The 26,473-nt window shown below is 38.5% G+C and overlaps 1 protein-coding gene across 14 annotated transcripts in view; it reads left to right on the forward strand.

Annotated features, from left to right (window-relative positions):
* The window catches only part of ANKS1B (ankyrin repeat and sterile alpha motif domain containing 1B), a 1,175,033-nt gene that overhangs the window by 129,032 nt on the left and 1,019,528 nt on the right, over positions 1-26,473 (forward strand). For all 14 annotated transcript variants that reach the window (XM_027542059.1, XM_027542058.1, XM_027542067.1 and 11 more), the window contains exon 2: positions 21,706-21,786. In XM_027542059.1, the coding sequence (XP_027397860.1) occupies positions 21,706-21,786 (81 nt within the window). The remainder of the gene's footprint in view (positions 1-21,705; positions 21,787-26,473) is intronic.

Raw genomic sequence — 26,473 nt, forward strand, 5'->3', positions numbered from 1 at the left:
CAAGAATATACAATGGAGAAAAGACAATCTCTTTAACAAGTGGTGCTGGGAAAACTGTTCAACCACTTGTAAAAGAATGAAACTAGAACACTTTCTAACACCATACACAAAAATAAACTCAAAATGGATTAAAGATCTCAACGTAAGACCAGAAACTATAAAACTCCTAGAGGAGAACATAGGCAAAACACTCTCCGACATAAACCACAGCAGGATCCTCTATGACCCACCTCCCAGAATGTTGGAAATAAAAGCAAAAATAAACAAATGGGATCTAATTACAATTAAAAGCTTCTGCACAACAAAGGAAACTATCAGCAAGGTGAAAAGGCAGCCTTCAGAATGGAAGAAAATAATAGCAAACGAAGCAACAGACAAAGAATTAATCTCAAAAATATACAAGCAACTCCTGCAGCTCAATTCCAGAAAAATAAATGACCCAATCAAAAAGTGGGCCAAACAGCTAAACAGACATTTCTCCAAAGAAGACATACAGATGGCTAACAAACATATGAAAAGATGCTCAACATCACTCATTATCAGAGAAATGCAAATCAAAACCACAATGAGGTTCCATTTCACGCCAGTCAGAATGGCTGCGATCCAAAAGTCTACAAGCAATAAATGCTGGAGAGGGTGTGGAGAAAAAGGAACCCTCTTACACTGTTGGTGGGAATGCAAACTAGTATAGCCACTATGGAGAACAGTGTGGAGACTGCTTAAAAAACTGGAAACAGAACTGCCATATGACCCAGCAATCCCACTGCTGGGCATATACACCAAGGAAACCAGACTTGAAAGAGACACATGTACCCCAATGTTCATCGCAGCACTGTTTATAATAGCCAGGACATGGAAGCAACCTAGATGTCCATCAGCAGACGAATGGATAAGAAATCTGTGGTACATATACACATGGAGTATTACTCAGCCATTAAAAAGAATACATTTGAATCAGTTCTAATGAGGTAGATGAAACTGGAGCCTATTATACAGAGTGAAGAAAGCCAGAAAGAAAAACACCAATACAGCATATATATGGAATTTAGAAAGGGTAACGATAACCCTGTATGCGAGACAGCAAAAGAGACATAGATGTATAGAAAGAACAGTCTTTTGGACTCTGTGGGAGAGGGCGAGGGTGGGATGATATGGGAGAATGGCATTGAAACATGTAAATTATCACATGTGAAATAAATCGGCAGTCCAGGTTCGATGCATGATTCAGGGTGCTCGGGGCTGGTGCACTGGGATGACCCAGAGTGATGGGATGGGGAGGGAGGTGGGAGGGGGGTTCAGGATGGGGAACACATGTACACCCATGGTGGATTCATGTAAATGTATGGCAAAACCAATACAATATTGTAAAGTAAAATAAATAAAACTGAGATTAAAAAAAAAAAAAAGAACCACATGTCAAATTGCCAAAGCAAGGACTTATTTTGCTTCCAAAACTTGTTATTTCTTGAAATACCATTCATATGATTTGTGTATTTTATGCACATAAATGTATTTATATCAATATTTATTTTATTTGCAATAGTGATACACTCAGTATAAAACAGGGTCATGAACATATGCTTAAAAATTTTAATTGCAGTATATTAGTTCAAATATACAACATAGTGATTCAATACTTTTATAGATCTTACTCCATTTAAAGTTATTAGGAAAAATGGCTATATGTATTTAATTTACATTATATTAATTCTTGATTTTTTATCAGGTGTTTTTGATTTATTTTAGTTGTGGGGAACTTGGACTAGTGTGTATATCTGTGGCTGATTTAGAGTATGTGAAACTAGCAGAAAAGGATTTTACCACATATAGACTTGTCAAAAGCAAATAAAGCTATTAATTTGAAGCTTGTTATTAACATATTCTCTGTTGAAAAAGAGCAATCAAGCAAATTTAATCTACTCATACAAAATTAACTCTGTCCCTTGAGTCATTTAACATAATTGGGGTATTTCTTCTTGGGGGTATAAAACACTTTCGTTATTTTGTAGAGATAAAAAAGGAAGACAGAAATAAAAATCTTATATTTATGAAAACCTAGAATTACTGATATGTTTTATGTATTAAAAATTTGAGTTAGATGATAGAGAACTTGGTTTATGTTGAAGTCATACATATGAAACAAAGACTTCACCAAGAGGATAGGACTTTCAGGTTACTTGGAGATTTAAGATATATTAGAGACAAGAAAGTTTATAAAACATAAATAACTGAGAGATGATGACTGGACATTAAAAAAAAATAAACCAGTGATTTAAAATACAATTAAAATGATTATTTCCTGAGGTAAGGAAAAAATACAAAGAGAAATGAGAGAAAAAAAGATGTATGTGATATATTTGGGAATCTAACGTTCTAGTCATAGATGTTCTAGAAAGGGAAAATAAATAGAAGAAATAATAATAAAAACAAAATAAAGTAACATTTCCCTGAAATGAAGACAAATTTAAATCTTTCCTTGAAAGCCAGAGAGTGTTGTTGACCTGAAACAAATAAACTGCTAGTTATTTCAGTAGCAAAGTGGGTTTATTTGGGATCAACAAAGTATTGGAATTTGGGGATGGACTTCCCTGGTGGCTCAGTCAATAAAGAATCCACCTGTGGTGCAGGAGACCTGGGTTTGAGCCCTGGTTTGGAAAGATCCCCTGGAGGAGGACATGGCAACCCACTCTAGCATTCTTGCCTGGAGAATCCCCAAGGACAGAGAAACCTGGTGGACTTCAGTCCAAGGAGTTGCAGAGAGTTGGACACAACTGAGCCACTGAGTACAGAAAAACCATGGTGAGATACACAATCAAGTCCCATATAGCAGAGAGAGGAGAACTCTTGAAGAGGTGAAAAGGAAACTGAGAGGTGTATAGTAAACAAAGAGTCCATTGAAGGAACTGAAATTTGGAAATACAGTGGCTTTTCATCAGCTGAGCTCTTGTCAGGCAAGAAGAGGAAATGTTTTTTCCTTTTGGGCTGTGTTATCATCAAAAGTCCATGGTTTTTCCAGTAGTCACATATGGATGTGAGAGTTGGACTATAAAGAAAGCTGAGCGCTGAAGAATTGATTGTTTTGAACTGTGGTGTTGGAGAACACTCTTGAGAGCCCCTTGGACTGCAAGGAGATCCAACCAGTCCATCCTGAAGGAAATCAGTCCTGAATATTCATTGGAAGGACTGATGCTGAAGTTGAAACTCAATACTTTGGCCACCTGATGTGAAGAACTGACTCCTTGGAAAAGACCCTAATGCTGGGAAAGATTGAAGGCAGGAGGAGAAGGGAATGACAGAGGCTGAGATGGTTGGATGGCATCACCGACTTAATGGACATGAGTTTTCAAGGCCCAGCACTACCCATACATTTCGGTCAGATACACCTCGAAAAGGTTCATTAACACGGATGGAATTTGCTGGGCACGTGTGGACAGTTCAAGGTTTTTTAACAGGCTCACAGCATCCACCTAAATCTTTCCAGAGGACAACACTGACTTTAAGAAAGAGATTCCAAGTGGCCTCCTGATGTGACATCACCAGAACTACAACCCTTCTGGAGCATTGAAAGCCTCAGCACACCAATTATCACTTGAAAAGTGGAAGAAGTATTATGTTATGTATCTGACAGTCTGAGAAGTTCCAGGAGTTGGTGATGGATAGGGAAGCCTGGCGTGCTGCAATCTATGGGGTCACAAAGAGTTGGACACGACTGAGTGACTGAACTGAACTGAACTGAACTGATCATTATAGAGTATGAGGGCTCCCCCTTCTGGTCTGTTGTCTCTTCCAATTGAGGGTTCTTAGTTTTTCAGTGTTAACAAAAACTATTGTGAGAAAAAACCTACACTCAGATATATCCCAGTGGAATCTCTGAATTCTATGAACAGTAATTTTGTAAGATTTTAGGTTGCAAAAGCAGATACTGTCTTTTCAGTCTAAAGGAAAAAGAATCAAATTGACATTGTTCTTCCTGTCTGTAACAGTATATGCTAAAAGATAGTGGGGCCGTGTATTCAGAATTCCACAGGAAAAACATTCTGAAGGTATTATATGCGTTCAACTTACAGATGTGTAACTATTTTTAATGGTACTGAGAAATTGTGACTTGTAATGAGAAATTTTTATATATTTGTTTGTTTGTTGTCCAGTTTCTGCGGCAGAGCTCCTAAAACCCTAGGAATTTCCTAAGAGATAAGAGCAATAAAGATATCTTTTGTGATGTTAATGAGGTGACTCTTGGACTGCACCTGAGGATAGGGGATGATTACAAGGAGACCCGATCAAGTAGTTAGAGAGTTTAACTGTCAGTCCTATCTCTGTGACCTCAGAGAAGGGGAGAGGGGCTGGAGGAACCAATCTCTCATGGCCAGTGATTTAATCAATCATGTTTATGTAATGAAGCCTTCATAAAATCCCACAAAGGACTGAATTTAGAGAGCTTCCAGGTTGGTGAATATGGGGAAACTGGGGAGAGTGCTGTATCTGGAGAGAGCATGGAAATTCCAAGTCCTTTCCCCTCTGTATCTCATTAGCTGGCTGTTTCTAAGCTATATCCTTTTATAATAAACCAGTTATCTAGTAAGTGAAATGAGTTCTGAGTTCTGTGAACTGCTCTAGCAAATTAATTGCAGCCAAGGAGGGAGTTGTAGGAATGAACCTCTGACTTATAGCCAGTTGGTCAGAAGTATAGGTAACAACCCGGCCTTGTGATCTCATTTGTAGCTGGTTGGTCAGAAGCACAAGTAACAACCTGGGCTTTGGATTGGCACCTGTAGTGGAGGGCAGTCTTGTGGGACAGAGGTCCTCACTTGCGGAATATGCTATCTCTCGATAGATAGTGTCAGAATTGAGTTGAATTAAGTTGAATTCTCAGACACCTTGCTGGTGTCCAAAAATTGTTTGGTATTGTGTCGGAAGCCCTCCTCCCCCTACCTTCACACACATTGGACTTGGATGCAGGAACTCAAGAAAGGTACCAAGACAGACATTTCAGACAAAATTCCTAAAGAAAGTTCTTTGGCCAAATGAGCTTGAATCAGAATAATATCTCAAGTAAAAAAAAAGATTAATTTATCTAACTGAAATAATTGAAAATTCTTATTCATGTGGTATAAATCTTAGAATTTTTTTTTCAGTTTCTATTACCACTGTGTTCTATAGAAATTTTATTTTCTGGTGGATGAGCAACACGCTGTTTAATAATATCTAATTCTAATTCTATGTGTTTTTACTTTCTATTATTAAAATAGTTACATTCAAACTATTAAGACTTATTTCTGCTTATTTTGTCTAAATAAAATCCATTGAAAATTAACTACATAGTTGTAAAATAATGATGAATTTTCAGTCGTTACATCTTTGTGGTCAGAATCCAAATCAAGAAAATAGAATTTTATTAGGACTCCAGAAACCCTAATTGTGCTGTAATCTAAAGTTACTATTTCCTCTAAAGGTAATTATTGTCTTGACTTCTAACACAACATATTAGCTTTCCTCATTTTGAACTTGTTCAGATGGAATTTTATATATGTCTTTTGTATGAAGTCTTTTATATATGACTTTTGAGAGCTCAATTTAATGTTTGTAAAACTCATTCATTTGTGGAGAATAACAATAATATATTCCTTTTCATTGCTGTGTAGTATTGTGCTTTGTGAATATACTCCAGCTTATTCTTTGTCTACAATTGATGGTTAGTCTTTTTGCTATTGTGAATAGTATTTGCTTGTACATGTCTTTTGATGTGTAAGTGCTAAGTTGCTTCAGTTGTGTCTGACTCTTTGTGAACCCATGGACTGTAGCCTGCCAGGCTCCTTTGTCCATGGAATTCTCCAGGCAAGAATACTGGAGTGGGTTGCTGGGCCCTTCTCCAGGGGATCTTCTGAACCCAAGAATAGAACCCATGTCTCTTATGTCTCCTGCATTGGCAGGCAGGTTCTTTACCACTAGCACCACATAATTTTTGAACTGCTAGTCATAGGCTATACGTATGTGAATTTTTAATAAATATTGTTAAATAACTTTTCAGTGTTTATACCAATTTACATTTCTACTAGCAGCATATGAAAATTCCAGTTGCTTCACATCCTTGCTAACACTTAGTTTTCATTTTACTCATTCTGGTAGATAGACAGTGATATTTCATTGAGATATTAATTTGTATTTTTTGTGATGACTAATGAAGTTGAGCAACTCTATGTGCGTGTGTGTGTGAGAGAGAGACAAGAGACTCTTAACCAAACATGTAAAGAACTCCTAAAAATCAATTAAAACAATTTTAATGGCACACAACCCAACACAAAATGGACAAATATTGAACAGGCATTTCAAAAAATAGATACTAAATACACACATACTGGTTTATGTCTTCATTTTTGTTGGTCTTGTCTGTTTGAAAATCTCATTCTCATGTTACATTCAAAGCTTTCTGCCTTTGTGTGAGCAGTTTAGTCTGGAGGGGAATATGGAGATAGCACTCATACTTATTCCCTCACCTTCCTGTTCCCTCTGCCCCTGAATCCCTTCTTCACTTTGCTACGAGGAAGGCAAAGGGCCAAAGGATGTCTTCTTATATTAATACAATGTGATGGCCCATGGCAAGGTTTATGACCCTTTTTCCCTTGTCCTTACTCCTAAATTGGTTTGTCCATATCTTTCCACAGATAAATACTGCCACACCCAGGAGGTAGCCTCAGTCTGTATTCCTTTCAGTTCAGTTCAGTCACACAGTCGTGTCTGACTCTTTGCGACCTAATGGACTGCAGCACACCAGGCTTCCCTGTCCATCACCAACTCCTGGAGCTTTCTCAAACTTGTGTCCATCGAGTAGGTGATGCCATCCAACCATCTCATCTTTTTTGTCGTTCCCTTCTCCTCCTAGTTTTAATCTTTCCCAGCATCAGGGTCTTTCCCAGTGAGCCAGTTCTTCGCATGAGGTGGCCAAAGTATTGGAGCCTCAGCTTCAGCATCAGTCCTTCCAATGAATATTCAGGATTGATTTCCTTTACAATTGACTGATTTGATTTCCTTGCAGTCCAAGGGACTCTCAAGAATTTTCTCCAATACCACAGTTCAAAAGCATCAATTCTTTGGTGCTCAGTTTTCTTTATGATCCAACTCTCACATCCATCCATGACTACTGGAAAAACCATAGCTTTGACTAGACGGACCTTTCTTGGCAAAGTAATGTCTCTGCTTTTTAATACTCTGTCTAGGTTTGTCACAGCTTTTCTTCCAAGGAGCAAGTGTCTTTTAATTTCATGGCTGCAGTCACCATCTGAAGTGATTTTGGAGTCCAAGAAAATAAACTTACTGTCCATTGTTTCAGGGCTTCCCTGATAACTCAGTTGGTAAAGAATCTGCCTGCAATGCAGGATTGCCTGCAGTGCAGGAGACCCCAGTTCAATTCCTGGGTTGAGAAGATCTGCTGGAGAAAGGATGGGCTGGAGAAGGGGTGCACTGGAGAAGGGATGGGCTATCCACTCCAGTATTCATGGGGTTCCCTTGTGGCTCAGCTGGTAAAGAATCCACTTACAATGCAGGAGACCTGGGTTTGATTACTGGGTTGCGAAGATCTCCTGGAGAAGGGAAAGGCTACCCACTCCAGTATTCTGGCCTAAAGAATTGTTTCCCCATCTTCATGTTTGCCATGAAGCGATGGCACCAGATGCCATGGTCTTAGTTTTTTGAATGTTGAGTTTTAAGCCAGCTTTTTCACCCTCCTCTTTCACTTTCATCAAGAAGCTCTTTAGTTTCTCTTTGCTCTTTGTCATAAGGGTGGTGTCATCTGCATATCTGAGGTTATGGTATTTCTTCCGGCAATCTTGGTTCCAACTTGTGCTTCATCCAGCCCGACATTTCACATGATGTACTCTGCATGTAAGTTAAATAAGTAGGGTGGTAATATACAGCCTTGTCGTACTCCTTTCCCAGTTTTGAACCAGTCTTTTCAAAATTCACGACTGAAGCAATTGAGCGCATCCCCTATGTTGTGTGATCGAGTAGCCATTGTCCTCATGAGGCTATCAAGCACTTGAAATATGGCTAGTTCTAATTGCAGTGTGCTTTAATGTAAAATAGACACTGATTTTGAAAGCAGTGCAAAAAATGTAAAAATACGTCAATAATTTTTACATCAATTACATGTTGAAATGCTGTTTGGATATTCTCAGTTAAATAAAATATACAAAATTTAATTTAATCTCTTTTAAAAAATCTTTTTAATGTGGCTACTAGAAAATTTAAATTTACATGTATGGCTTACATTATTCCAGATTCATTACATCCATATGAGACACTTTTAGCCCATGATAATAAAATTACATCATCACTATGGAGATGAGAACTTAACTTAGAGCACGTGTACATGTCCAGTTCATCCACAGGTGGAAGCAAACTATTAAGATACAAATTGAAAATGAGGGCTTTGTTTTCATTGCCTGAAAATCATCTGATATATAAGAAGACCATTCCTACATACTCTGACCATGCTTGAGGCATTCAGTGCACATTCTGTACATTTTCATATCTGAAGCCTTGGGGTGATCTCAAGTGTCTAGAGTCAGGTAAGAATCAAGAAAAGCTGTTAAGTTTTATGTGCTCCTTGAGGATTTGTCCCATAGGTTGGTAGAGGGTATAATGATGATCAGTTTGTGGAGTAGCTGTGTTTAAGTTTTATTTGCTATACATGAAAATATTGGCCTGAGAAACTCAGACTTTATTTAGGTATAATGTTAAATATGTGAGAGCTTAGGGAACACAATATTCTCACTAATGAACATCCAGGTTATTTAAAACCTCTGTGGAAAACCTATCTGTTTATATTTGTTCTGAAACATATTAATCCAATTTGAAATACTAGCACAAATAGTATAACAACAGAAATTAAATCTTTGGTAATTGGGGCTCTCTTATTGTCTCAGACCATTCATTGTGGGCACAAATTCTCACATACAGAATTGAAAACATAGATAAGTCTGTATCAGAGATGGAATTTAGTGTGTATTAGACTAAGACCAAAAACCTATAAATTTCCTTTTTTGGGGGAATAAATATGTAATAATATTAAAATAGGTAGCAAAATTTTAAATTAAGGTTTTAGTTGGGAGGTCTGGGTCTGGCTTATTTATAATCTTTCAAATGTGTGTAGATGTTCTATGGATATGTGGATATATGCCTAAGGCAGTCAACTATATTTATATGTATGCTAAATTTCTATTCTAAACATCCTTGTTTAAAAAAAGATGTATCCACATTTATTCTGTTTAGGAAAGAAGATATGCACTGGATATGTTTTCCCCATGCTCCTATTATAATTAATTCCTTTTTTAAAATAGCCAGGAACTGAGAGGGTATAGGTAAATGAAATCTACAGACCTTTAATCTTATTTTAGTTATAAATACCAGTATCTTCCCCTACTAAATATTTATAAGGTCTAATAACATGCAGGAAATTTGAAAATAATTTGAGTTAATTTACAGTATTTTCTCATTTCTTTTCCATTCTTTGCCAAAGGTATTCCTGGGCAATATAGTATGCTAGTCAGCTTTAACTGAAACTTGACTTTCCCCAAGGGACACCAGTGCCCTTGCAGTCCTCTCTAATGAAGATATCTCATCATCTATGCATTTCACTCATGCATGTAGACACCTCAGTTATTCTTTGGCTCCTATCCTATTCATATGGGTACCACATCCATTAGGTTTTATTTTAGGCATATTGATATCTGCCAGAATTTCCTACCTCTTCTCTACCTCTGTATCTCCACTAGTTCTGATTTTTTTTGTTTCTTCCCCAGATTGTTAAAACAGACTGCTAACTTGACTCCCTAAAACCAATTTGTTCACTCTCTTCACTTTCCTGTCACAAGAGCTCTCCTATAACACTGACCCAACCCAGAAACATGCTTAGTATCTTTCTGATAACCTCTTGGTCCAAGTTGCTTAGAACAGACTAAGCTATTTGGCATGTTACAAGGCTCTTCACAATCTGGAGCAAACCTATCTTTTCTCCCTCATATTTTATTGTTTATAAAAATTTTTCCATGAAAAATAACTTGATAATTTTGACTATTAAAGCAATTCAGAGGTGATTATTTTTGCATGCACTTTTCTATGTTAATGTAAATATTTATCATCAGTACAATGGTAATGATAATAGTCTCTGTCTTATAGTTATATGGATGTAAATGAGTTAATGTAGGTAAAACATTTAGGGCATTTAGGGCATTGACTCACACAATATTATGCAACTTGTTTTTTTTTTTCATTTAATATGTTTTCAAGGTCAATATATATAGGTCAAACATTTGTTTTAACAGTTGCATAATCCATGGTGTAGATGAATCCTGATTAATTTTTCCCTTTTTTATAAGCTATCTCTTCTTTACTTTTAAAATTATACATATTTTTGTGCCTGTAGTCTTCATATTAATACTTTTTTCCATAGACATGTAGAGAAATTTGCAGGAAAAAATTGTGAAGTGAAGGAATTATGGGATCTACTGCCACCAATTATAAATAATACTAAAAAATCTGATTCTAGTGCCAGAATAGAGAAATTGGTTACTACAAGAGAACCCCTAAAACAGATCAGCAGTACATATAGGCATACCTTCAAGATATTGTGAGCTTTGTTCCAGACCACTGCAATAAAGCAAATACTGCAATAAAGTGAGTCACATGGATATTTTTGTTCCCCAGTGCATGCAGAAGTTATGTTTATACCATGCTGTAGTCTGTTAAGTGTATAGTACCATTATGTTGAAAAAGCTGTGGACATACCTTAATTAAAACATACTTTATTTTTAGTAAATGATAAACATCATCTGAGCTTTTAGCAAGTTGTAATCTTTTCGCTGGTAGAAGGTCTTGCCTTGATGTTGATAGCTGCTGACTGATCTGGGTGGTGGTTGCTGAAGGTTGGGGTGGCTATGGCAATTTCATAAAATAACACAACAATTAAGTTTGCCCTATCTATTAATTCCTTCTTTGAATTATTTCTTGTAGCAGAAGGTGTTGTTTCAAAGCATTTTACACACATCAGAGCCTCTTTGAATATAGAAGTCAATCCTCTCAAACCCTGTTGCTGCTTCATTAAGTTTTGTGCTATTCTAAATTCTTTGAAGACTTTTAACATTCTTCAAAGTGCCTTCATCAGAATAGATTCTATGTCAAGAAACCGCTTCTTTTGCTCATTCACAAGAACCAACTCCTTACATGTTCAAAGTCTATCATGAGATTGCAGCAATTTGGTCATCTCTTTGGGCTCCACTTTTAATTCTCTTGCTATTTCCAGCACATTTGCAGTTACTTCTTCGCTGAAGTATGAGTATAAAGTATGAGGCCCTCAAAGACATCCATTAGGGTTGAAGTCAACTGCTTCCAAACTCCTATTAGTGTTGATATTTTTACTTCTACCCATCAATCACAAATGTCCTTAATGGCATCCAGAAGGGTAAATTGTTTTCAGAAGGTTTTCATTTGACTTTGTCCAGATCCATCAGAGGAATCATTATCTATGGCAGCTACAGCATTACAAAATGTATCTTAAATAGTAAGACTTAAAAATTAAAATCACTCCTTGATCTGTGGGCTATAAAATGGATGTTGTGTTGGCAGGTGTGAAAACAACATTAATCTCATTGTATATCTCCATCAGAGGTCTTGGGTGACCAGATGTATTGTCATTGAGCAGTAATATTTGGAAAGGAGTATTTTTCCAGAGTACTAAGTGGGCTTAAAATATTCAGTAAACCTTGTTGTAAACAGATGTGCTGTCATCCAGTCTTTCTTGTTCCATTTATAGAGTATAGAGGAGATTTAGCATAATTCTTCAGGGCCCTAGGATTTTCAGAATGATGAATTTATTTTTAATTAATTGATTTATTTTTTAAATTGAAGTATAGTTGATTTTCCATGATCCAGCGGATGTTGGCAATTTGATCTCTGGTTCTTCTGCCTTTTCTAAAACCAGCTTGAACATCAGGAAGTTCATGGTTCACATATTGCTGAAGCCTGGCTTGGAGAATTTTGAGCATTACTTTACTAGCATGTGAGATGAGTGCAATTGTGCGGTAGTTTAAGCATTCTTTGGCATTGCCTTTTTTTGGGATTGGAATGAAAACTGACCTTTTCCAGTCCTGTGGCCACTGCTGAGTTTTCCAAATTTGCAGGCATATTGAGTACAGCACTTTCACAGCATCATCTTTCAGGATTTGGAATAGCTCAACTGGAATTCCATCACCTCCACTAGCTTTGTTCGTAGTGATGCTTTCTAAGGCCCACTTGTCTTCACATTCCAGGATGTCTGGCTCTAGGTCAGTGATCACACCATTGTGATTATGTGGGTCGTGAAGATCTTTTTTGTACAGTTCTTCTGTGTATTCTTGCCATCTCTTCTTAATATCTTCTGCTTGTGTTAGGTCCATACCATTTCTATCCTTTATTGTGCCCATCTTTGCATGAAATGAGTCCCTTGGACTGCAAGGATATCCAACCAGTCCATTCTGAAGGACATCAGCCCTGGGATTTCTTTGGAAGGAATGATGCTAAAGCTGAAACTCCAATACTTTGGCCACCACATGCGAAGAGTTGACTTATTGGAAAAGACTCTGATGCTGGGAGGGATTGGGGGCAAGAGGAGAAAGGGACGACAGAGGATGAGATGGCTGGATGGCATCACTGACTCGATGGACGTGAGTCTGGGTGAACTCTGGTAGTTGGTGATGGACAGGGAGGCCTGGCGTGCTGCGATTCATGGGGTTGCAAAGAGTCGGACATGACTGAGTGATCTGATCTGATCTGATAGTTGATTTATGATTGCCTTCAATTTTGAGTCACCAGCTACATTAGCTCCTAACAAGAGAGTCAGTCTGTCCTTTGAAGCTTTGAAGCCGGACTCTGACTTCTCTCTAGCTATGAAAGTTTTAGATGGCATTGTATTCTAATGTAAGGCTGTTTTGTCTATATCAAAAAATCTGTTGTTTACTGTGCTTCCCTTGTGGCTCAGCAGGTAAAGAATCCGCCTGCAATGCAGGAGACCTGGGTTTGATCTCTGGATTGGGAACATCCACTGGAGAAGGAAAAGGCTACCTACTCACTCCACTATTCTGGCCTGGAGAATTCCATGGACTGTATAGTCCATGGGGTCGCAAAGAGTCAGACACAACTGAGCTACTTTCACTATCACTGTGGGCATGATATTTAGTTATTTTGATTATATCTTCTGGATAACTTGCTGCAGCTTCTACATTAGCACTTGCTTCATCTTGCATTTTTATGTAATGTGCTTTTATATGATTCTTTCTTCAAATTGTAGTTTTCTGAGTGGCAGTGCTGGCCTTGACTGTGGTTGTGAGTCCTAACAATGCCCAAGTTGTCATAGTTACCTTGGCCGGGGTTATCAAGCAGTTAATGGTCCAGGAGGCATTGCTGACAATCTTGAGAGAGTTGGCATACTTCTCATAGTTTATGCCCATCACAAACATGGAGGCATATGGAATCCTGCTGGAGCATGCTCAAACCCATGTCCCCTTCATTGGCAGGTATATTCTTAACTTCTGGACCACCAGGAAAGTCTTATTCTTGATCTCAAGAGGAATGCACTCAGTCTTTTATCATTAAGATGATTTTAGCTACAACTTTTTTGTAGATGTCTTTTATCCGTTCAGTTCAGTTCAATCGCTCAGTCATGTCCACGTCTTTGTGACCCCATGGACTGCAGCACGCCAGGCTTCCCTATCCATCACCAACTCCTGGAACTTGCGCAAATTCATGTCCATTAAGTCGGTGATGCCATCCAACCATCTCAACCTCTGTTATTCCATTCTCCTCCTGCCTTCAATCTTTCCCAACATCAGAGTCTTTTCCAAGGAGTCAGTTCTTCACATCAGGTGGCCAAAGTATTGGAGTTTCAGCTTCAGCATCAGTCCTTCCAATGAATATTCAGGACTGATTTCCTTCAGGATGGACTGGTTGGATCGCCTTGCAGTCCAAGGGGCTCTCAAGAGTCTTCTCCAACACCACAGTTCAAAATGATCAATTCTTCAACACTCAGCTTTCTTTATAGTCCAACTCCCACATCATTACATGACTAATGGAAAATCATAGCTTTGACTAGATGGACGTTTGTCAGCAAAGCAATGTCTCTGCTTTTTAATATGACATTTAATAAATGTCATAACTTTTCTTCCAAGGAGCAAACATCTTTTAATTTCATGGCTGCAGTCACCACCTGCTGTGATTTTCAAGCCCTCTAAAATAAAGTCTCTCACTGTTTCCATTATTTCCCCATCTATTTGCCATGAAATGATAGGACTGGATGCCATGATCTTTGTTTTTTGAATGTTGAGTTTTAAGCCAACTTTTTCACTCTCCTCTTTCACTTTCATCAAGAGGCTCTTTAGTTCTTCGCTTTCTGCCATAAAAGTGATGTCATCTGCACATCTGAGGTTATTGATATTTCTCCTGGCAATCTTGATTCCATCTTGTGCTTCATCCAGGCTGGCATTTCACATGATGTACTCTGCATATGAGTTAAATAAGCAGAGTGACAAAAATTAAAGATTTACTGAGCATGGTCCTACTTATCAGAGCAAGATCCAGTTTCCCCCACAGTCTCTCCCAACAGGAAGCTTCCCAAAGCCTCTTATCCTTATCCATCAGAGGGCAGACAGAGGGCAGACAGAATGAAAACGACAATTACAGAAAACGAATCAACTGATTGCGTGGACCACAGCCTTTTCTAACAGTGAAACTATGAGCCATGCCATGTAGGGCCACCCAAGACAAACGGGTCATGCTGGAGATTTCTAAAAAAAAATGTGGTCCACTGGAGAAGGGGATGGCAAACTACTTCAGTATACTTGCCTTGAGAACCACATGAATGGTATGAAAAGGCAAAAAGATGTCTTTTATAAGTTGATTAAATTTCTTTCTATTCCAGTTTACTAACAGTTTTTGTTAGGAATTGATGTTGGAGTTTGGCAAATATTACTTCCATATGTGTTGAGATAATCAAGATTTTTCTTTTTTAGTTTGTTAGTATAGTAATTTATGAATGTTAAATTTGCATTCCTGAAATAAACTCCATTTCATCATGGTGTAATATTGTTTTTATGTATTGTTGGATTCAACTTGCTAGAATTTTGCTGAGAATTTTTGCATCTATATTCATGAGTGATATATTGATCTGTAGTTCTTTTTTGTCATATGTTTTTGATCTCATAGAATGCTGATCTCATAGAATGTTAGGCACTATTTGTGCCTCTACAATATTTTGGAATCCTTTTGTAAAATTGATATTATTTCTTTTTTAAATACCTGGCATAATTTCCCACTGAAGCGATTTAAACCTGGAGGGTTTATTTTTGTTTTGTGAGAAATGTTTGTAATTACAAGTTCACATTCAGTTTCTTTAATAGATGTAGGGCTATCAGGTTATACATTTTTTAAAAAGATTATTTTGGTAGTTTTCAAGAAGCTTGCCCATTTCATCTAAGTTTTCTAATTTGTTGATATAATGTTATTAAAAAATATTCTCCTGCTGTTCATGTCTTTAGAATATATAGTGATACTACTTCTCTACTCCTGATTTGATCATTTATATCTTCTATTTTTATCCTTATCAGTTTACCTATAGGTTTTTAAATTCATAGCATATTTTTTAAAAATCACTTTTTGATTTCCTCTCTTGTTAGCCTGTTTTTTATTTCATTGTTTTCCTTTCTTCTGCTTACTTTGGGGTAATATACTCTTCCTATTTTTTAAAGTAGAAGCTGAGATCATCAATTTAGAACCCCTCTCTGATCTATTAGTGTCATTTTAATACTATAAATTTTCCTTTAGATATTTAGTTGTGTCCCAAAAGTTTTGATATTTTGTGTTTTCTTTCTCTTTCAGTTGTAAATATTTTCCAAAATCTTTATGATATTATCTTGGACTTATGTGTTATTCAGTTACAAATATTTGTGGATATTAAAGATACTCTTCTGTGAATGATTTTTAATTGAATTTCATTAGAGTCAGAGAACATATTTTGTGTTATTTGAATCTTTTGAACTTATTGAGGTTTGTTTTATGATCCACAATATAGTATATATTGATAAATGTCCTGTGTTCACTTGAAAAGAATGTGTATTCTGCTATTATTGCATTGGTTCTATAAATGTCAGGTCAAGTTGGTTGGTGTGTGTGTGTGTGTGTGCATGCATGCTGTCATGTCCAACTCTTTGCAACCCCATGGACTGTAGCCCACCAGGTACCTCTGTCCATGGAATTTTCCAAGCTAGAATACTGGAGCACATTGCCATTTCCTTCTCTAAGGGATCTATCTTCCTGACATAGGGGTAGAACCCAGTCTCTTGCATTGACAGGTGGATTCTTTACCATCTGAGCCACCAGGGAAGCCCCAATTTGGTTGGTAGTGTTATTCAAGTCTTATATCCCCTTACTGATTTTCTGTTTACTTGTTCTATCAATTATTGAGAGAGAGGTATTAAAATCTCCAAGTATAAGTGTATAGGTCTATTTCTGTTTGCAATAGTATCAGTTTTTTGCTTCATGTATTTTGAAATTCTGTTGTTGTTGTTCAGTCACTAACTCAGGTCTGACTTTTTGTGACCCCCTGGACTACAGCATACCAGGCTTCCCTGTCCATCACCAACTCCCAGAGTTTACTCAAACTCATGTCACTGAGTTGGTGATGCCATCCAACCATCTCAACTTCTGTTGTCCCCTAATCCTCCAAGCTTCAATCTTTCCCAGCATCAGGGTCTTTTCAAATGAGTCAGTTCTTCACATCAGGTGGCCAAGTTATTGGAGTTTCAGCATCAGTCCTTCCCATGAATATTCAGGTCTGATTTCCTTTAGGATGGACTGGTTGGATCTCCTTGCAGTCCAACGGACTCTCAAGAGTCTTCTCCAACACCACAGTTCAAAACCATCAATTCTTCAGCACTCAGCTTTCTTTATAGTCCAACTCTCACAGCCATACATGACTACTGGAAAAACCATAGCTTTGACCAGATGGACTTTTGTTGGCAAAGTAATGTCTCTGCTTTTTAATATGCTGTGTAGGTTGGTCATAACTTTTCTTCCGAGGAGCAAGCGTCTTTTAATTTCATGGCTGCAGTCACCATCTGCAGTGATTTTGGAACCCCCAAAATAAAGTCTGTCACTGTTTCCATTGTTTCCCCACCTATTTGCCATGAAGTGATGGGAGTGGATGCCATGATCTCAGTTTCTGAATGTTGAGTTTTAACCCAACTTTTTCACTCTCTTCTTTCACTTTCATCAAGAGGCTCTTTAGTTCGTCTTTGCTTTCCACCATAAGGGTGGTGTCATCTGCATGTCTGAGGATACTGATACTCTCCCGACAATCTTGATTCCAGCTTGTGCTTCATCCAGCCCGGCATTTTGCATAATGTACTCCAACTCTTGAGAGTCCCTTGGACTGCAAGGAGATCCAACCAGTCCATTCTGAAGGAGATCAGCCCTGGGATTTCTTTGGAAGGAATGATGCTAAAGCTGAAACTCCAGTACTTTGGCCACCTCACGCGAAGAGTTGACTCATTGGAAAAGACTGTGATGCTGGGAGGGATTGGGGGCAGGAGGAGAAGGGGACGACAGAGGATGAGATGGCTGGATGGCATCACTGACTCGATGGACGTGAGTCTGAGTGAACTCCGGGAGTTGGTGATGGACAGGGAGGCCTGGCGTGCTGTGATTCATGGGGTCGCAAAGAGTCGGACACGACTTAGCGACTGAACTGAACTGAACTGACTCTGCATCTAAATTAAATAAGCAGGGTTGATGTACTTCTTTCGTATTTGGAACCAGTCTGTTGTTCCATGGCCAGTTCTAACTCTTGCTTCTTGACCTGCATACAGATTTCTCAGGAGGCAGGTCAGGTGGTCTGGTATTCCCATTTCTTTAAGAATTTTCCACAGTTTGTTGTGATCCACACAGTCAAAGGCTTTGGCATAGTCAATAAAGCAAAAGCAGATGTTTTTCTGGAACTCTCTTGATTTTTTGATGATCCAGTGGATATTGGTGGAGAAGGCAATGGCACCCCACTGCAGTACTTTTGCCTAGAAAATCCCATGGATGGAGGAGCCTGGTAGGCTGCAGTCCATGGGGTCGCTAGAGTCAGACACGACTGAGCGACTTCACTTTCACTTTTCACTTTCCTGCATTGGAGAAGGAAATGGCAACCCACTCCAGTGTTCTTGCCTGGAGAATCCCAGGGATGGAGGGTCCTGGTGGGCTGCCGTCTATGGGGTCACACAGAGTCGGACAGGACTGAAGCGACTTAGCAGTAGCAGCAGCAGTGGATATTGGCAATTTGATCTCTGGTTCCCAGGAATCGAACTGGTGTTTCCTGCCTTGCAGGCAGATTCTTTACCAACTGAGCTATCAGGGAAGCCCTGTGTATCTCTATGTTTAAAGCTAATTTCTTGTAGTGAGCATACAGTTGGGTCTTACTTTCTTTAATCCAGTCTGATGATATTTTTTTGAACTGGGATGATTAGATAATTAACAGTGATTGTAATTGTTGATGTGGTTATTTTTGTCATTGATATGGTTAAATCTATCATCTAACAGTTTCGTTTGTATTTGTATCAAATCTTCCTTGTTTCTCTCTTCTGCTTTTTTGTTCTTTTGCCTCTTGAATTATTACTATTATTTTTTTGATTTCACATTATTTTAAATGAGTACATTGAATTTGTCTTAACACTTGTTTTTACCTGTGGCTAATTTATTCATTAAAAATAATCAGTTATTTGATTTATAATTTAGCGTATATTTGTTAAATAACTGTTGTATTCAGTATTTAGAGAAAAATTATTGGAGCAGATGAATCTTGATCTAGGCTTTTGAAGAATGGTAAGATATGCTTTTTTAGAAAATCTATCATAGGTTAGTAGAAGGGCATGAGTAAAGGCTCAAAGGTGGAAATTAATAGGGCAAGATGGGTAAATAAGCAAGAGAAACAAAGGTATAAAAATTTTAAGAATATAATAGGAGACTAAAAATGCTTCAAGGATTGATTTAGAAAAAAAAAGATTGCTAAAAGTCTAACAATAATAATGAAATTGTAAAACATATTCATATCTTATAACTTTCCTGGTTTAACTGTCACTTTTTTTTATTCTCAGGAGGTAAGCTACCACTAAAGAAAATAAACCACTGGATTGAAATGAAGTTAAGATAAAAATAAAGTTAAAATCTTACAATTGACTGGTTATATTACATCATTAATTTCCTCAAGACCTTCTTTATTATCAAATAGTTTAATTCTTATCTCATTTCTTTTTTTGGGGACAGTTTCCTGTTTTAAATTGTATAATGCTTTATCTTGGTTTTATTTACTCTTGGGCAACTCTCAGTGTTCTTCATGTAACTTTTTCCCTATGTTGGACCCTAAAGTATTGTTAATTATCCATGGTTCTACTGTCCATCCTATATTTTTCTTTCTTTCTTTTTTTCCTCACAATATACGTTCATTTAAGTTCTCTGACCACTTCAGTGAGGGCTGGGAAGTTTTAAGATTTTCAGTTGCGTTGAACTTGGAACTATCTACCTAACTTAGGTTTGATTTTTTTTTTCATCCAGGGATTGATATTTTGGCTAATATCAACATTTGAGAGAAGGTTTCACCTTGCCTTCATATACAGATTTTCCACTGAGGTATTTGAGCCTAATGACCTCTCCTAGGAGGTCACCATATTGATGCTGAACTTAGTGTGGACACCCAATTGGCATAGTGCACCGCAGCCCAGAACTCCTGGGTTCAAGCAGTCCTCCAGCCTCAGCCTCCTGAGTAACAGAGATTACAGGTGCATGCCACCATGCCCAGCTGATGGCCTGTCTCTTAGAGAGTCTGAAATCAAGCACTCCCTTGGTTTTTATCGTATAACAATTTATTGAACAAACATAAAAAATATAATAGATGCTAGTGCTATGTTCAACTACTGCCCAAAGTGCTTTATAAGTACTGATTCATTTGATCCTCACAACATTTTAAGGTAGTAGTACTATTATCATCATCTATATTTTGCAGACAAGGAATTAAATACTTGAGAGAGATTAAATACTTTATCCAGGGCTACCCCCAGCAAGTAATGGAGCCAGGTTTTTGAAATCAGGTTGTCTAACTTAAGAACCATGCTTGTAACTAGATATTTTCATAGTTTTCTGGAGATCCTTACTTTTATATAAGTATGTCAGATACCTGAAATTTAATGTTTCCAAGCCTGAAGTCATTGTTTGCTTTCCATCTGCACTGTCTTCCTCCAGCAGATTTGCCTTTCTTTTCACAGCTTAGTTAATGTCATTTTCCTTTCGGTCACTTAGACATTTAACTTGAGTGATTCTGTGCTAACTATTGTACTTTTGTATCCTTCCTATTGTATCCTTCCTTCAATTGATCTCTGCATCTTATTGGTTTGACTTTTTATAACTGTCGAATAAGAACATTCTACTCATTTTCACTGTCTCAACTTGGTTGTGATCTCTCATTTTGAATAGCTGTTTATTCTCTTCTCAGAGATGCTTGTGTGCTCTCTGGTACCTGGATTATCTTACTAGCCTGTACTTGTTAGTTTATGTGTCTCTCTTCTCCATTAGACTCTGCTCTTGTAAAGAAGGCCCTTGAATTATGACTTTGTGCTCTCAGTACTTAGCTTAATATGTGACATACAATTGGTACACAATAAATATTTTGTGAATACATGAATTAGTTTGTCATTGGCAGTGGTGGTTTAGTCGCCAAGCCGTGTCTGACTCTTGCAATCCCATGGACTGTAGCCTGCCATGCTCCTCTGTCCATGGGATTCTCCAGGCAGGAATACTGGAGTGGGTTGCCATTTCCTTCTCCAAGTTTGTCATTAAATGTTAGTTTTGATGGCTTTGATAACATCAGAGTTTTTTGGGGAGATTTACTTTTGGAAAACTTTCAATACCTATTTTTTTTAAACTATAGTTTCTATAATTGTAGTGATCAAGGATAAAATGGATTCTTTCTTATAGTTATATGTTATCGTCAAAATATATTGTATAGTAAAATAACTTCAAAACTATTAGAATCTTTTTATGGTCTGTGATAATCAAATCTAATTATATTTTCAAGGGTGAAATATGTTTTACATTCTCTTGCTAGCAATGGAACAGCAAGAAGTGTTTATATTCTTTCCATATCCAAAAATATAACTTATGCAAACCACTGCCATCTCAGAATGAGTGTGTTGAAAAGGAGGAGGCAGGTGACTTAAATCTTTCTTCTTGGTAAAGAATATAATAGTTGAACGTTAATTGGATCCAATATTTAAGTAATGACTGAAAGTTACAGGGAATTTTGGGGTCCAAATTTAAGGAATACCAGGGGGTCTGCATTTGCTAATAATTTCTAATGGTAGCTTTCAGTTCAGTTCAGTTGCTCAGTCGTGTCCGACTCTTTGCGACCCCATGAATCACAGCACGCCAGGCCTGCCTGTTCATCACCAACTCCCGGAGTTCACTCAAACTTACTCACTAATAATTTCTCTTCATCAAATAAATGAATAAAGATATTGTTCTGAGGGGAGTGCAGGAAAGGTGGCAGTTGTTTTCACATGAGTAAAATCCTCATCTGAAACATGCTGCTGACTATTTTGCAAAGCACAATTCTGCTCCCCTGTTAACTGTGTGCTTGTGCTTTATTTGCAGCATCTGGCGAGGCCCCAATGTGAACTGCACAGACAGTTCGGGTTACACGGCTTTACACCATGCAGCCTTAAATGGACATAAGTAAGTGCCACTTATTTGGACTGGAATCTGTGTGTATTTAGTTACATGTGATGAAGTTAATTATGTCTGATGGTTCCTGTTTCATGTTGCCACGAGTCCCCTGGGCTTAGATGAATTTGGAGGAGCACCAGGTGCTCAACACTTGACATGTTGAAAGTGGTAGGAATGTTGCTGAGGATGAGTATGTGCAGAGTGCAGATCAAGTCAAAGACCAAACAGGGAAAATGGAAGAAGTGCCAGGACCATGTTAGTCACGTGTACATTTGGCATGGGAATGGGATAAACCAGGGGTTCCCAACCCCTGGGCCACACATAGGTACTGGTCCATGGCCTGTTAGGAAGCAGGCTGTACAGCAGGAGGTGAGAGGCAGGAGAGTGAGCAAAGCTTGTCTGTATTTACAAACTCTCCCCATTACTCGCATTAATGCCTAAACTCTGCCTCCTGTTAGGTCAGTGACATTCATTAGATTCTCACAGGAGCGTGAACCCTACTGTGAACTGTGCATGTAAGGGATCTAGGTTGTGTGCTCCTTGTGAGAATCATCCCCAAACCACCCTTCTCCTCACTCCCTGGGTCTGTGGAAAAATTGTCTTCTATGAAACCAGTCCCTGGTGCCAAAAAGATTAGGGACTGATGGGATAAACCACTCAATGATGCCTCCCTACTTTCTGGGGTATCTTCACGAATTATAGGATTATTCACTAAGAATGAACTCTTTTAGTAGAGTCTTGCTCTTATAAGCCATGGCCACTTTGACAAACCTCCTTGAAATCCTCAAACTAAGCTAACATGCTTTCTCTCTGTCATTCATGAATGGTCTCTCGGGTTTTAAACCTCTTTAACCTGTGGAATTATATTTCAAATAATGTGATAGTCTATGATATGGAGGATGAAAAAATGTATAACCATCAACAGTATTTTATTGACAATGTTTTAGCCAGGAAACCTAATGGTTTAGTGACAGTGTGAGGAGTCCTCTGAATGAGTCAAATGTTCTGTCGTCCTTCATCAGAAGAAAGGTGACCTTGTTCATGTGTCTCCTCTCCTATCTGTTTTTCCTTTGCTTTAATTATTCAAGTTAGTCTTTTCAGATCTGAATCATTTCATTTCACTTCAGTAGTTTTAAGCATGGTAATTACTGGCTTAAAATTACTATAGTGTGCTAAGTCACTAAGTTGTGTCTGCCTGTTTACAACCCTATGGACTGTAGCCCACCAGGCTCCTCTGTCCATGGGACTTCCCAGGCAAGAATACTGGAGTGGGTTGCCATTCCCTTTTCCAGGGATTCTTCCTTACCCAGGGATCAAACCTGCATCTCCTGCATTGCAAGCGGATTCTTTTACCACTGAGCCACCTGGAAAGCCTCCAAAATTACTGATAGTTATCTTTTAATTTTGCATTTAACATTTCTTTTATTCTGTGAATTGAGACACAAATTGAGACTTAGTTATACTTGATTACACTTCATGATCTTAAAGCTCTCATACAAGGACCTTACCATTTTTGTCATTATTTATCATTCTGACTGTTCATACTGTTCATGGGGTTCTAAAGGCAAGAATACTGAAGTGGTTTGCCATTCGCTTCTCCAGTGGACCACATTCTGTCACATCTCTCCACCATGACCCACCCGTCTTGGACTAGACAAGGCTGTGGTCCTAGTACTGAAAGAGAAACGCCCCAGGTCAGTAGCTGCCCAATATGCTACTGGAGATCAGTGGAGAAATAACTCCAGAAAGAATGAAGGGATGGAGCCAAAGCAAAAACAATACCCAGCTGTGGATGTGACTGGTGATAGAAGCAAGGTCCGATGCTGTAAAGAGCAATATTGCATAGGAACCTGGAATGTCAGGTCCATGAATCAAGGCAGATTGGAAGTGGTCAAATAAGAGATGGCAAGAGCGAATGTCGACATTCTAGGAATCAGCGAACTGAAATGGACTGGAATGGGTGAATTTAACTCAGATGACCATTATATCTACTACTGGGGGCAGGAATCCCTCAGACGAAATGGAGTGGCCATCATGGTCAACAAAAGAGTCCGAAATGCAGTACTTGATGCAATCTCAAAAACGACAGAATGATCTCTGTTCGTTTCCAAGGCAAACCATTCAATATCAAAGTAATCCAAGTCTATGCCCCAACTGGTAACACTGAAGAAGCTGAAGTTGAACGGTTCTATGAAGATCTGCAAGACCTTTTAGAACTAACACCCAAAAAAGATGTCCTTTTCATTACAGGGGACTGGAATGCAAAAGTAGGAAGTCAAGAAACACCTGGAGTAACAGGCAAATTTGGCCTTGGAATACAGAATGAAGCAGGGCAAAGACTAATAGAGTTTTGCCAAGAAAATGCACTGGTCATAGCAAACACCCTCTTCCAACAACACAAGAGAAGACTCTATACATGGACATCACCAGATGGTCAACACTGAAATCAGATTGATTATATTCTTTGCAGCCAAAGATGGAGAAGCTCTATACAGTTAGCAAAAACAAGACCAGGAGCTGACTGTGGCTCAGACCATGAACTCCTTATTGCCAAATTCAGACTTAAATTGAAGAAAGTAGGGAAAACCACTAGACCATTCAGGTATGACCTCAATCAAATCCCTTATGATTATATAGTGGAAGTGAGAAATAGATTTAAGGGCCTAGATCTGATAGATAGAGTGCCTGATGAACTATGGACTGAGGTTCGTGACATTGTACAGGAGACAGGGATCAAGACCATTCCCATGGAAACGAAATGCAAAAAAGCAAAATGGCTGTCTGGGGAGGCCTTACAAATAGCTGTGAAAAGAAGAGAAGCGAAAAGCAAAGGAGAAAAGGAAAGACATAAGCATCTGAATGCAGAGTTCCAAAGAATAGCAAGAAGAGATAAGAAAGCCTTCTTCAGCGATCAATGCAAAGAAATAGAGGAAAACAACAGAATGGGAAAGACTAGGGATCTCTTCAAGAAAATCAGAGATACCAAAGGAACATTTCATGCAAAGATGAGCTCGATAAAGGACAGAAATGGTATGGACCTAACAGAAGCAGAAGATATTAAGAAGAAATGGCAAGAATACACAGAAGAACTGTACAAAAAAGAGCTTCATGACCCAGATAATCACGATGGTGTGATCACTGACCTAGAGCCAGACATCCTGGAATGTGAAGTCAAGTGGGCCTTAGAAAGCATCACTACGAACAAAGCTAGTGGAGGTGATGAAATTCCAGTTGAGCTATTCCAAATCCTGAAAGGTGATGCTGTGAAAGTGCTGCACTCAATATGCCAGCAAATTTGGAAAACTCAGCAGTGGCCACAGGACTGGAAAAGGTCAGTTTTTATTCCAATCCCAAAGAAAGGCAATGCCAAAGAATGTTCAAACTACCGCACAATTGCACTCATCTCACATGCTAGTAAAGTAATGCTCAAAATTCTCCAAGCCAGGCTTCAGCAATATGTGAACCGTGAACTTCCTGATGTTCAAGCTGATTTTAGAAAAGGCAGAGGAACCAGAGATCAAATTGCCAACATCCGCTGGATCATAGAAAAAGCAAGAGAGTTCCAGAAAGACATCTATTTCTGGTTTATTGACTATGCCAAAGCCTTTGACTGTGTGGATCACAATAAACTGTGGAAAATTCTTCAAGAGAGGGGAATACTAGACCACCTGATCTGCCTCTTGAGAAATTTGTATGCAGGTCAGGAAGCAACAGTTAGAACTGGACATGGAACAACAGACTGGTTCCAAATAGGAAAAGGAGTTTGTCAAGGCTGTATATTGTCACCCTGTTTATTTAACTTCTATGCAGAGTACATCACGAGAAACGCTGGACTGGAAGAAGCACAAACTGGAATCAAGATTGCTGGGAGAAATATCAATAACCTCAGATATGCAGATGACACCACCTTTATGGCACAAAGTGAAGAGGAACTAAAAAGCCTCTTGATGAAAGTGAAAGTGGAGAGTGAAAAAGTTGGCTTAAGGCTCAACATTCAGAAAACTAAGATCATGGCATCCGGTTCCACCACTTCATGGGAAATAGATGGGAAAACAGTGGAAACAGTGTCAGACTTTATTTTTCTGGGCTCCAAAATCACTGCAGATGGTGACTGCACTCATGAAATTAAAAGACGCTTACTCCTTCGAAGGAAAGTTATGATCAACCTAGATAGCATATTGAAAAGCAGAGACATTACTTTGCCAACAAAGGTCTGTCTAGTCAAGGCTATGGTTTTTCCTGTGGTCATGTATAGATGTGAGAGTTGGACTGTGAAGAAGGCTGAGCGCTGAAGAATTGATGCTTTTGAACTGTGGTGTTGGAGAAGACTCTTGAGAGTCCCTTGGACTGCAAGGAGATCCAACCAGTCCATTCTGAAGGAGATCAGCCCTGGGATTTCTTTGGAAGGAATGATGCTAAAGCTGAAACTCCAGTACTTTGGCCACCTCATGCAAAGAGTTGACTCATTGGAAAAGACTCTGATGCTGGGAGGGATTGGGGGCAAGAGGAGAAGGGGACGACAGAGGATGAGATGGCTGGATGGCATCACTGACTCGATGGACATGAGTCTGAGTGAACTCCGGGAGTTGGTGATGGACAGGGAGGCCTGGTGTGCTGCAATTCATGGGGTCGCAAAGAGTCGGACACAACTGAGTGACTGATCTGATCTGATCATTATGACATGTTTACCTTGAAA

Source organism: Bos indicus x Bos taurus, chromosome 5, assembly GCF_003369695.1.
Source record: "Bos indicus x Bos taurus breed Angus x Brahman F1 hybrid chromosome 5, Bos_hybrid_MaternalHap_v2.0, whole genome shotgun sequence".
Taxonomy (NCBI): domain Eukaryota; kingdom Metazoa; phylum Chordata; class Mammalia; order Artiodactyla; family Bovidae; genus Bos; species Bos indicus x Bos taurus.